The sequence below is a fragment of the Hyperolius riggenbachi genome, chromosome 10 (genome assembly GCF_040937935.1).
Source record: "Hyperolius riggenbachi isolate aHypRig1 chromosome 10, aHypRig1.pri, whole genome shotgun sequence".
Lineage (NCBI taxonomy): Eukaryota > Metazoa > Chordata > Amphibia > Anura > Hyperoliidae > Hyperolius > Hyperolius riggenbachi.
The window spans coordinates 292,401,280-292,414,365 of NC_090655.1; the positions used below are offsets into that span (position 1 = coordinate 292,401,280).

The window sequence follows — 13,086 nt, forward strand, 5'->3', positions numbered from 1 at the left end:
AGAGCTGAGGGATAAGATGAGAGGGAATAGGGTCCAGGGCACAGGTAGTGAGGAGAGCTGAGGGATAAGATGAGAGGGAATAGGGTCCAGGGCACAGGTAGTGAGGAGAGCTGAGGGATAAGATGAGAGGGAATAGGGTCCAGGGCACAGGTAGTGAGGAGAGCTGAGGGATAAGATGAGAGGGAATAGGGTCCAGGGCACAGGTAGTGAGGAGAGCTGAGGGATAAGAGGGAATAGGGTCCAGGGCACAGGTAGTGAGGAGAGCTGAGAGATTAGAGGGAATAGGGTTCAGGGCACAGGTAGTGAGGAGAGCTGAGGGATAAGAGGGAATAGGGTCCAGGGCACAGGTAGTGAGGAGAGCTGAGGGATAAGATGAGAGGTAATAGGGTCCAGGGCACAGGTAGTGAGGAGAGCTGAGGGATAAGATGAGAGGGAATAGGGTCCAGGGCACAGGTAGTGAGGAGAGCTGAGGGATAAGATGAGAGGGAATAGGGTCCAGGGCACAGGTAGTGAGGAGAGCTGAGGGATAAGATGAGAGGGAATAGGGTCCAGGGCACAGTTAGTGAGGAGAGCTGGGGGATAGGATGAGAGGGAATAGGGTCCAGGGCACAGGTAGTGAGGAGAGCTGAGGGATAAGATGAGAGGGAATAGGGTCCAGGGCACAGGGAGTGAGGAGAGCTGAGGGATAAGATGAGAGGGAATAGGGTCCAGGGCACAGGGAGTGAGGAGAGCTGAGGGATAAGATGAGAGGGAATAGGGTCCAGGGCACAGGCAGTGAGGAGAGCAGGGGGATTAGAGGGAATAGGGTCCAGGGCACAGGTAGTGAGGAGAGCTGAGGGATAAGATGAGAGGGAATAGGGTCCAGGGCACAGGCAGTGAGGAGAGCAGGGGGATAAGATGAGAGGGAATAGGGTCCAGGGCACAGGTAGTGAGGAGAGCTGAGGGATTAGAGGGAATAGGGTCCAGGGCACAGGTAGTGAGGAGAGCTGAGGGATAAGATGAGAGGGAATAGGGTCCAGGGCACAGGTAGTGAGGAGAGCTGAGGGATAAGATGAGAGGGAATAGGGTCCAGGGCACAGGTAGTGAGGAGAGCTGAGGGATAAGATGAGAGGGAATTGGGTCCAGGGCACAGGTAGTGAGGAGAGCTGAGGGATAAGATGAGAGGGAATAGGGTCCAGGGCACAGGTAGTGAGGAGAGCTGAGGGATGAGAGGGAATAGGGTCCAGGGCACAGGTAGTGAGGAGAGCTGAGGGATACGATGAGAGGGAATAGGGTCCAGGGCACAGGTAGTGAGGAGAGCTGAGGGATAAGATGAGAGGGAATAGGGTCCAGGGCACAGGTAGTGAGGAGAGCTGAGGGATAAGATGAGAGGGAATAGGGTCCAGGGCACAGGTAGTGAGGAGAGCTGAGGGATGAGAGGGAATAGGGTCCAGGGCACAGGTGATGAGATGAGCTTTAGAGATTAATGGATAAAAAAATGCTATTCAGATAAGGCAGATAAAGGTGTTAGTAGGGAGGAGGTTAGAGGGAGTGACTGGCGATGTAGGGAGGGGGCGTTTCCGGTTGGTGAGCAACAGGGCAGAGAGGAGAAAGAAGAAGGAGGCGATTGGACTGGTGAGAAGTGTTGCCTTTTAACCACTTCAGCTTCTTTGCTACCCATATCTATGCCCCTGTACACTTCACGCTCAGGGGCAAAGATATGTGTAAAGCAGCAATTAATCTGTTGGCGAATAAATGGGAGGAGCACAATGTGAAAATTGCTCTGGTTTTGAAGGGGAAAAAACCTGTGGTGCTGAAGTGGTTAAAGCTATTCTGCATTGTTTAATTCTTCTTCACACAGTATGATGCACAGTCTTCTGCAGAAGCATGTCGTTGGAGGATGATTCGGGGGACAGAGAAGGTGTTAAAAAGTTGTTTAGGATTATGGGGCCGAGAAGAACGGCGTGAAGAGGAGTATGACTGCTTTGCAAGGGAGAGAGCACCCCTGCGCTGTGAGGGGGAGGGTAATTGGGGAGTTACTGAGGGTTAAATGAGCGTAAAGTAAAGCCTAAGTCCTTAGTGCAGCCATCTTTGTGGCTGGAGGTAGAGGACCACCGGGAGAGCTTCAGAATACATTTTTATATATTTTTTATAGTTGTTTATCTCGGATCCGCTTGGACCTCACGGTCCATATTAACCCTTCAGGGTCAGTCCAATTCTTTCTGGGCTCTACATACTGGATATCTACCGACTGAATACACCCAAAATATAGAAGTATTAAGCATCCTCACAGGTAAAATACCAGCAGTTTAGCCAGTTGCCAGGAGACACATAGTGACTCACTGCCCTAGGGACACAGCAGCCGTGGAACATCATGTCTGTGGCCATGGTGTGTGGCAGCTCAGGTGGATGATATTGGACCATGTGCCACCACTTAGCAGAGAGGAGACAGAGAGAGGCTGCTACAGAAAGAGGCCAGATGGATGAGGTTAGATTCAATTAACTCAAGAGGTTTGAATGAAATGTATAGCCTCAAATGCTTTCTGTAGATAATGTATACGGTTTCCTGTGTTTCTCCCTACAGGCCCTGATGATTGATTCCTCGGTTGGTGGGTGGAGGAATATTGGAACAAGGCGTGTTCCATGGGCTGCTGTGTCCCTAGGGCAGTGAGTTACTGTGCATCTTTTGGTATAAGTTGCTGTGCTGTGTGGTTACACCTGAGGAAGGGGCAATCCCCAAAACATGTTGTGTTAGCAATCTATAAAATGAAGGCAAGTTTATTTACGCTTTTTGAGTGCCTCCTTCATACAGATATTGTGCATCTTTACATGGATTGCTGACCCACAGAGGGATCGTGCACCTCAGACCAGGTGTATTTAACCTGGTAGTGGCTACTCCAGCACCTTTGACTGCTCTTCTGGGACTATGCAAACAGTATGGTGCTACAATACTTTGTGGAAAAAATTGACCTGTACAAAGCCACATGTAAATTTCGGAGTTAATGGCTGGCTAAATGCCCAAACAGAGATATGTAGTATAATTTTAACCATGATAAGTTGTATAATAGATTTTTGGGAGTTTTAGGGTTGAGGCCTATGTCTTGCAAATTATTTTTAGTGACAAATTAAACCAAAAGCAAAGAAATAAAGCAAGTCACATGATGCCGCCATTGCCATGGATCGGCGCTGAGAAGTGTGATCGGGTAAGCCGTTTCTCTTGTACGTGCACTTCATGTATTTATTTAAAGACGGTCGGGAGGAAGAAGGGGAGGGGAGCTGAATCCTGCCCTTTGTTGCCGGGGGGCCGTCGGTCAAGGGTCAAATCAGATTGCCCAGCACTGCACAAGGGACATGACTTAAATGTCAGGATAACCAGGGCAAAGGGGCAAATAAATCGTGTGTTTTTTATCTGCAGTAGTATAAGTGTGGTGCTTCTCGTCTCTGGTACAATACTTACCTGGCTCGTCCCTTTCCGTCTCCCTGGGTGATTCCTGTCACCTGCAATTGTCCCCAAAAGCCTGGCCAAGTCGTGCTGAGTCACACATGCATGGCCTGGCCACGCATGCTCCTATGCCTGGGAGCGATCTGCATCTGCGCAGTACTTCTGGAGAAATAGTGTATTGTTTCTCTTTTTTTCCATTAAAATGCATAGAGAAAAAAATAATTACAAAAAAAAAAAAAAAAAAAAAAAAAAAAGACCCACAAAAAGCTTTTTTTTTTCAATAAACAAGATATGGATTATTTAGGTATTCTTAAAGGAAACATCCATGGGGGAAAAAAAAAGATCCACTTACCTGGGGCTTCCTCCAGGCCGTGGCAGCCGTCCTGTGCCCTCGCCGCAGCTCCGGAGGCTCCCGGTCTTCTCCGCTGCAGAACCCGACCTCACCAGGTCGGGTTCCGAGTTGGCGTCTTCTGTGCTCCACCGCGTGAGTCACGTGGTCCAGCCGACATCATCAGGACTGTGCTGGGCAGAAGCAGAATTACTACTAATACTGCGCAGTACCGTCCTGATGACACCGGTGGAGCGCAGGATATGCCGACCCAGCGAGGTTTGGTTCTGCAACAGAGAAGACCAGGAGCTGCGGCAAGGACACAGGACGCCTGCCACGTGCTGGCGGAAGCCCCAGGTAAGTGGATCTTGTTTTTTTCCTTGGACACTTGCTTTAAGTAGTGATAAAGTTATTGGCGAATGAATGGGAGAAGCGCTGAAATGTGAAAATTGCTCGGATGCATAAGGTAACAACAACCCTGAAGGCTGAAGTGCTTAAGGCCTGGTTCACACTGCAAGAGCTTATTTTAGTGCTATGGATATGAAAAGCTCTTGCTAATGGTATGAGTGATTTTTATAAAATCACGTGGCTCAAGTAAGGACACAAACATAAGTTTACATTTCCAAGAGCTTTTCACATCACAAGTACTTAGAAAAAGCTCCTGCAGTGCGGATCAGCCCTGTATGAAGTAGTGGAGGGAATGTGCGATCTGAGAAATAAGAGCAAATCATGACTAGAGAGAAGAGGAGATGTTAGAAGGAGCGATGTAAGTGGCATTGCTGACAGTGGGAGTGCGAAGCGATCCAGGGATTTTCAGCAGATATAATTATCTCTTACCCAGTGATGTGAGGGGCGGCTGACTCTCCATCATGGCGTCCTTGTAGAGGTCCTGGTGTTCTATATACTGCCCTTCCTCCATGGAGAAATAGATGAGACAATGAGCCTCCTTATTGGAACCTGACACACAGAATGATACAGTCACCACCATACAAATCACTGGCTGTCACTGGATACTGTCCCATAATTCCTGCTAATGCTCAACTCACCCCGACAGCAGATCAGTGAGGATGTTGTGGGCTTCTCGTGTCTCTCAGATATCAGGGGGTGAGGTGGGGGCACAGCGATGGTCAGCAGACTTCCCAGAAGAAAAACTCTGTATGGAGAGACTGAAGGTAAGGTCATGTGACACTCCCAGAATCCTCCTCACCTCTCCAGTCATGTGACACTCCCAGAATCCTCCTCATCTCTCTAGTCATGCGACACTCCCACAATCCTCCCCACCTCTCCAGTCATGCGACACTCCCACAATCCTCCCCACCTCTCCAGTGATGTGACACTCCCAGAATCCTCACACACTCTCCAGTCATGTGGCACTCCCAGAATCCTCCTCACCTCTCCAGTCATGTGACACTCCCAGTATCCACCCCACCTCTCCAGTCATGTGATACTCCCAGAATCCTCCTCACCTCTCTAAGTCTGCTGTCGTTAAAGCAGGAGGTATCTATCCGCTTTGGTGTCACAGACAGGAAATGCACAGACATCTCTCTATGTTAAATTAAATGAAACAAAGACCGCAGTCACGTCAGTGGGTAGGCTGGTGCCGGGCCCCAAGGCTTCTATCAAACACTGTCGTCATGGAGGAGTCCGCACACAGACTTATCGGAGCAATCACCGCAATTTTATTGTCCCATCACATGTACAGAAATACATAGTCAGACCTGCATAGGCCGACGATCGTTTCGGGGCCACTCAGGGTCCCCTTTATCAAGGCAAGTAGCAGAAAAGACATATACACCTAGTCAGTGCAAAACAATCACAATAAGTACCCCCAAGCACAAATCCCTATCTACGCCCATGGGCGTGTGCAACAATCAAAAAACCGTTTCATATTTGAATTGCAGACTGTGTCATCTCATTAGATCTTCTCACCTGTCAGTCCTGCCCTGCTTACCGCCTCCACCGGCCCACATCAGAGCTAACATCACACCGTTCGTATCCATGCATGGCGTGGGCGTGGCTACTGGTCACTCCAAGGACCAACCAACCCTCAGCCAATCAGCATGTCAGCGCGTTCCGCATCACGAGTACGCCCGTACGCATCGTCACATGGCGTGCGCAAGCACGTCCATCTCAATGTCGTGGCGTCATGCGTCATGCGTACGTATAGACGCATAGTCACGTACCATCAACGCGTACGTCACAGCATGCGCATGCGTCCTACCCTGCTGCACTAGGCAGTCTCAAAAAGGGGCGTATGACTGAGACGTCATACGCAACCATCTTTTGGGCATGTAAACAATAGATATAAGGACTGCGCATGTTATTGAATTAGCATACCGTTGCCATAACACCACAACATCACAACATTAGGTGCAGTCCCATACTATAACAATATGGGACCGCACAAAAAACAAATGTCACTCTAGTGGGCATGTAGAGCCATAGGACAGGCGGACTGTGTACCACACAGGTGAGACAAAGCAATATTGCAAAGACACATATCTGCATATATTCACATTTTTAGGAATTAAAGGATATGTTGAAGGGGGCTTCCGGCAACCCTCGAAGTGCATGTGACAACCCCTATGAAACATAAAACATAAGTAATCATAAAAACACTTAAAAACAACCTGTTGCAAACAAAAACATTGATAGTATATGACACATTATCGCTCACCCAGAAAACATGCTAATCCATTATTGCTGTTAAGACCATTGGGTTTCACAGTATTCAATGTAAAAATCCAGAACGCTTCCCTTTGTAGCAAACGCCTTTTCCGATCGCCCCCTCTTCTAGGGGCCAATACCTGTTCGATAGCCATCCCCCTTAAACTGTGCATACTATGTCCTGCCTCAAGAAAATGTACTGCCACTGGTTTGGTGGCATCTGGTTTCCTACCCTTCTCCTCTGCCTCAAGTGCCATTTTAATGTCACTGCGATGCTTCTGGAATCGTTTCTTGAATGGCCCCGTGGTCTTACCCACATAGGCCAGGCCACAGGGACACTTCAAGAGATATACAACGAAGTCCGAGTCGCAGTTCAGATATTGTTTGATACTGTACTTCTGGCAAGTATGGGGGTGTACAAAGTAACTTCCAGTGTTAAGTGCTGTGCATACATTACACCTAAAGCACTTAAAGCACCCAGTTTTCTGAGACAACATCATTTGGGGTTTAGCATATTTTTGCCAGGGATCGGCCTCAACCAATCTAGTTCTAAGACTAGGACATGACCTGTAGGAATGCAGAGGTTTTTTCTTAACCAAATTCGGGAGGGATTTATCCGCCGCCAGTATGGGCAAATGTGCCTCCACGATACGCTGTATTCCCTTGGCTGCACGACTATATGTCTGCACGAAGGGAATTCCCGTCTCCCTGTTGCGGTCGCGTCGATCCACTCCTAGCCATCTATCCTCTGCTTTCCTCAAGGCCATCTCAAGAACATCCCCAGGGTAGCCCCTCTCCTTGAACCTACTAGTCATCAGAGAAATCTGGGATGCCCGATCGGACGCATCATTGCAGATCCTCAGCACCCTAAGGTACTGAGACACCGGCAATGAGTTTTTCAGATGCTCGGGATGAAAGCTTTCATACCTCAGCAAACTGTTGCGATCAGTGGGCTTTTGATACAAAGTCGTGCGAAAACCCCAGTCCTCAATGATGACACGCACGTCCAGAAATGTAACACTTGTCGGGGACCACTCAGGATTGAACACAATGCCCTCAATGAGACCGTTCAAAAACTCAATGAACGCCAGAAGGGCATTCTCATCACCCCTCCAGACCAGGAAGATGTCGTCAATAAACCTCAGCCACTTGACGACACCCTCCTGGAATGGTACACTGGTAAAAATCATGGTTTCCTCCAGGAAACCCACAAATAGGTTTGCGAATGCAGGAGCTGCCGAGCTGCCCATGGCAGTCCCCCTGCATTGTCTGAACCACATATTTTCAAATCTAAAGCAATTGTTTTCCAGAATTACCTCCAGACAATTCAAAACAAACTCAGTGGGCAGACATTTGTGTTGAACATCAAGTTCTAAGCCCTTAGTCAAAAAATGTCTAACGGCAACAAGTCCCTCCTGGTTGGGTATACATGTGTACTATCAATGTTTTTGTTTGCAACAGGTTGTTTTTAAGTGTTTTTATGATTACTTATGTTTTATGTTTCATAGGGGTTGTCACATGCACTTCGAGGGTTGCCGGAAGCCCCCTTCAACATATCCTTTAATTCCTAAAAATGTGAATATATGCAGATATGTGTCTTTGCAATATTGCTTTGTCTCACCTGTGTGGTACACAGTCCGCCTGTCCTATGGCTCTACATGCCCACTAGAGTGACATTTGTTTTTTGTGCGGTCCCATATTGTTATAGTATGGGACTGCACCTAATGTTGTGATGTTGTGGTGTTATGGCAACGGTATGCTAATTCAATAACATGCGCAGTCCTTATATCTATTGTTTACATGCCCAAAAGATGGTTGCGTATGACGTCTCAGTCATACGCCCCTTTTTGAGACTGCCTAGTGCAGCAGGGTAGGACGCATGCGCATGCTGTGACGTACGCGTTGATGGTACGTGACTATGCGTCTATACGTACGCATGACGCATGACGCCACGACATTGAGATGGACGTGCTTGCGCACGCCATGTGACGATGCGTACGGGCGTACTCGTGATGCGGAACGCGCTGACATGCTGATTGGCTGAGGGTTGGTTGGTCCTTGGAGTGACCAGTAGCCACGCCCACGCCATGCATGGATACGAACGGTGTGATGTTAGCTCTGATGTGGGCCGGTGGAGGCGGTGAGCAGGGCAGGACTGACAGGTGAGAAGATCTAATGAGATGACACAGTCTGCAATTCAAATATGAAACGGTTTTTTGATTGTTGCACACGCCCATGGGCGTAGATAGGGATTTGTGCTTGGGGGTACTTATTGTGATTGTTTTGCACTGACTAGGTGTATATGTCTTTTCTGCTACTTGCCTTGATAAAGGGGACCCTGAGTGGCCCCGAAACGATCGTCGGCCTATGCAGGTCTGACTATGTATTTCTGTACATGTGATGGGACAATAAAATTGCGGTGATTGCTCCGATAAGTCTGTGTGCGGACTCCTCCATGACGACAATCTCTCTATGTTATACACTTCCTTACAAGTGATCTGCTGAAATCCCATCTACACAAATACCTCATCCCCCACTATGGCCTCGATTCTTAAAGCGTTCCCGCATGTGGAAATGCTGAAAACAGCCGACTTTACCTGAACACTGACAAAATGTATATTCATAAAGGCTGTTTCCGCATGCGATGCTGACATTCCAGAGCAGAATGATAAATCACCGCCTTATGCAGTGATTCTAGGCGGAAAAGTAACAAAATGTCCATTCCTAAAAATTAGATCAAGTGGTATCCGGACGGGAAATACCGCTTGCTTGGATGTAGCGATAAGCGTGCGGAGTACATGTAAGTCAATGGGACAGACCTCCCAAGCAGCAGCAGAGAGAACACCGCACGGAGGGACTCGGCCAGCTTCTCGCGCTTCCGCATGCCTACCGACAGCCTAGAGCGGAAAATCTCTGCGCTTGTATCGCAACTGGCAACATTTTTATGAAAGACCACCCAGAAGGCTGAAATAACGACAGCGGTGTTTTCCCACACAGATTTAATTTACCGACAGAACTTTTATGAATCTAGGCCTAAATCCGTCCCTCCCTGCTATAACCTCCTCCTTCACCCCAATACCTGACGTACCCTCCCCCACCCCAATACCTGTCCTGCCCTCCGCCACTATGTGCTCCTCCCCCAACCCAACACCTGTCCTCCCTCCCCCACCCCAATACCTGTCCCCCCCTCCCCCACTATGTGCTCCTCCCTCACCCCAATACCTGTCCTCCCCTCCCCCACTATGTGCTCCTCCCCACCCCCACTATGTGCTCCTCCCTCACCCCAATACCTGTCCTCCCCTCCCCCACTATGTGCTCCTTCCCCACCCCAATACCTGTCCTCCCTCACCCCAATACCTGTCCTCCCCTCCCCCACTATGTGCTCCTCCCTCACCCCAATACCTGTCCTCCCCTCCCCCACTATGTGCTCCTCCCTCACCCCAATACCTGTCCTCCCCTCCCCTACTATGTGCTCCTCCCTCACCCCAATACCTGTCCTCCCCTCCCCTACTATGTGCTCCTCCCTCACCCCAATACCTGTCCTCCCCTCCCCTACTATGTGCTCCTCCCCACCCCAATACCTGTCCTCCCCTACCCCACAACGTGCTCCTCCCTCCCCCCAATACCTGTCCACCCCTCCCCACTATGTGCTCCTCCCCACCCTAATACCTGTCCTCCCCTCCCCTCCCCCACTATGTGCTCCTCCCTCACCCCAATACCTGTCCTCCCCTCCCCCACTATGTGCTCCTCCCTCACCCCAGTACCTGTCCTTCCCTCCCCCACTATGTGCTCCTCCCTCACCCCAATACCTGTCCTCCCTCACCCCAATACTTGTCCTCCCCTCCGCCACTATGTGCTCCTCCCCTCCCCCACTATGTGCTCCTCCCCTCACCCCAATACCTGTCCTCCCCCCCCCCACTATGTGCCCCTCCCCCTGGTGGCTGCAGCTCTCAGGCACTGGGTGTGACAGGAGGAAAGCCCTTTACAAATGTTACACTTATTATTAAAAATTATAGTTACAGGCGGCAAATAATGGAAATAAAATATAAATAAAGTAACCTTTTCTCTCCTCCTCTGCAGGCAGCGCGAGCTCTGCTCTCCCCACTTCCGGTCTCCTTCTTCCGCAGTTCCGAGGAGAGGGCAGAAATTAGCATGACGTCAGTGCCCACGTGACGTTCTGTGTGATTTGTAGCTCTATCATTGGCTACAGGACAATATGCTCCACCCACCAATGTCCGGACTCTCTCCTCACTTCCTCTCTGTGGTTCTCTGTATCCGGTTTCTACGTTCCAGCTGGTGGAGAGGATTAATATTGACGTAACTCTGCCACGTGACCTCCTCCGTGTGATTGTAGCTGCAGAACAATATGCTCCACCCACCAACTTCCGGCTTCTCTCCTCACTTCCTCTGTGATTCTGTATTTCTGCGTTCCAGCTGGAGGAGGAGAGCTCGCCATCTTGTGGTCAGTGAGGTAACTGCAGCCTCATTTATCAGTCATAGAAAGGGAGAGCAGCCAGCAGGGCCGGCCTTAGGTTTCACAGCGCCCTGAGCGAAACCTGATTTTGGTGCCCCCCCCCCCCCCCCCGTTTCATCCTCTTTGCACGTGCGGTTGCGCGTACGCACACACTTTGGGATGTTCCCCATCTATCTGCCCCCCATCCCCTCCACTGGGCAATCCACCACAAACAATGCTGGGAATACACGGCTTGTTTTTGAGCCATTTAGATGGCTTGATAGATAATTTCCGACATGTCCGATCTCCCGCTCGATCGTTTCGCTGCTCGATTTGTGACAGCACTGAATGGAAAAGATAAGAAAAACGAGCGGAAGATAAGAGAACCGACTGCAGAATCAAGCGGCGAAACGATCGAGTGGCAAAAACGAGCCGTGTATGCCCAGCATAATGCAGGCACCCCCAGCCACAAAACAGAAAACAGGCAGACAGCAGATCCATGCACGTATGCGCGCACACACACACTACACACTCACACTATACACACACACACTACACAATCACGCACACAATCTATACACACGGCCACACGCACACAATCTATATACATGGCCACACGCTACACACTCGCACAATCTATATACATGGCCACACGCTACACACGCACACAATCTATATACATGGCCACACGCTACACACTCGCACAATCTATATACATGGCCACACGCTACACACTCGCACAATCTATATACATGGCCACACGCTACACACTCGCACAATCTATATACATGGCCACGCGCTACACACTCGCACAATCTATATACACGGCCACGCGCTACACACTCGCACAATCTATATACACGGCCACGCGCTACACACTCGCACAATCTACATACACGGCCACGCGCTACACACTCGCACAATCTACATACACGGCCACGCGCTACACACTCGCACAATCTATATACACGGCCACGCGCTACACACTCGCACAATCTATATACACGGCCACGCGCTACACACTCGCACAATCTACATACACGGCCACGCGCTACACACTCGCACAATCTACATACACGGCCACGCGCTACACACTCGCACAATCTATATACATGGCCACGCGCTACACACTCGCACAATCTATATACATGGCCACGCGCTACACACTCGCACAATCTATATACATGGCCACGCGCTACACACTCGCACAATCTATATACATGGCCACGCGCTACACACTCGCACAATCTATATACATGGCCACGCGCTACACACTCGCACAATCTATATACACGGCCACGCGCTACACACTCGCACAATCTATATACACGGCCACGCGCTACACACTCGCACAATCTATATACATGGCCACGCGCTACACACTCGCACAATCTATATACATGGCCACGCGCTACACACTCGCACAATCTATATACATGGCCACGCGCTACACACTCGCACAATCTATATACATGGCCACGCGCTACACACTCGCACAATCTATATACATGGCCACGCGCTACACACTCGCACAATCTATATACATGGCCACGCGCTACACACTCGCACAATCTATATACATGGCCACGCGCTACACACTCGCACAATCTATATACATGGCCACGCGCTACACACTCGCACAATCTATATACATGGCCACGCGCTACACACTCGCACAATCTATATACATGGCCACGCGCTACACACTCGCACAATCTATATACATGGCCACGCGCTACACACTCGCACAATCTATATACATGGCCACGCGCTACACACTCGCACAATCTATATACATGGCCACGCGCTACACACTCGCACAATCTATATACATGGCCACGCGCTACACACTCGCACAATCTATATACATGGCCACGCGCTACACACTCGCACAATCTACATACACGGCCACGCGCTACACACTCGCACACAATCTACATACACGGCCACGCGCTACACACGCACACAATCTACATACACGGCCACGCGCTACACACGCACACAATCTACATACACGGCCACGCGCTACACACGCACACAATCTACATACACGGCCACGCGCTACACACGCACACAATCTACATACACGGCCACGCGCTACACACGCACACAATCTACATACACGGCCACACGCACACAATCTATATACACGGCCACACACTACACATACACAGCTAGACACAGTCTATATACACACACACACACACACACACACAC

At 49.8% G+C, this 13,086-nt stretch overlaps 1 protein-coding gene across 1 annotated transcript in view; it reads right to left on the reverse strand.

Moving 5' to 3' along the window:
• Window positions 1-10,872, reverse strand: part of LOC137537303 (uncharacterized) — a 33,581-nt gene extending 22,709 nt beyond the window's left edge. Inside the window, exons 1-4 of the mRNA XM_068259379.1 lie at window positions 10,796-10,872; window positions 10,476-10,709; window positions 4,796-4,902; window positions 4,587-4,706 (exon numbers count right to left, since the gene is read on the reverse strand). Coding sequence (XP_068115480.1) covers window positions 4,587-4,706; window positions 4,796-4,902; window positions 10,476-10,709; window positions 10,796-10,872 — 538 coding nt within the window. The remainder of the gene's footprint in view (window positions 1-4,586; window positions 4,707-4,795; window positions 4,903-10,475; window positions 10,710-10,795) is intronic.
• Between the last annotated feature and the right edge of the window lie 2,214 nt (window positions 10,873-13,086).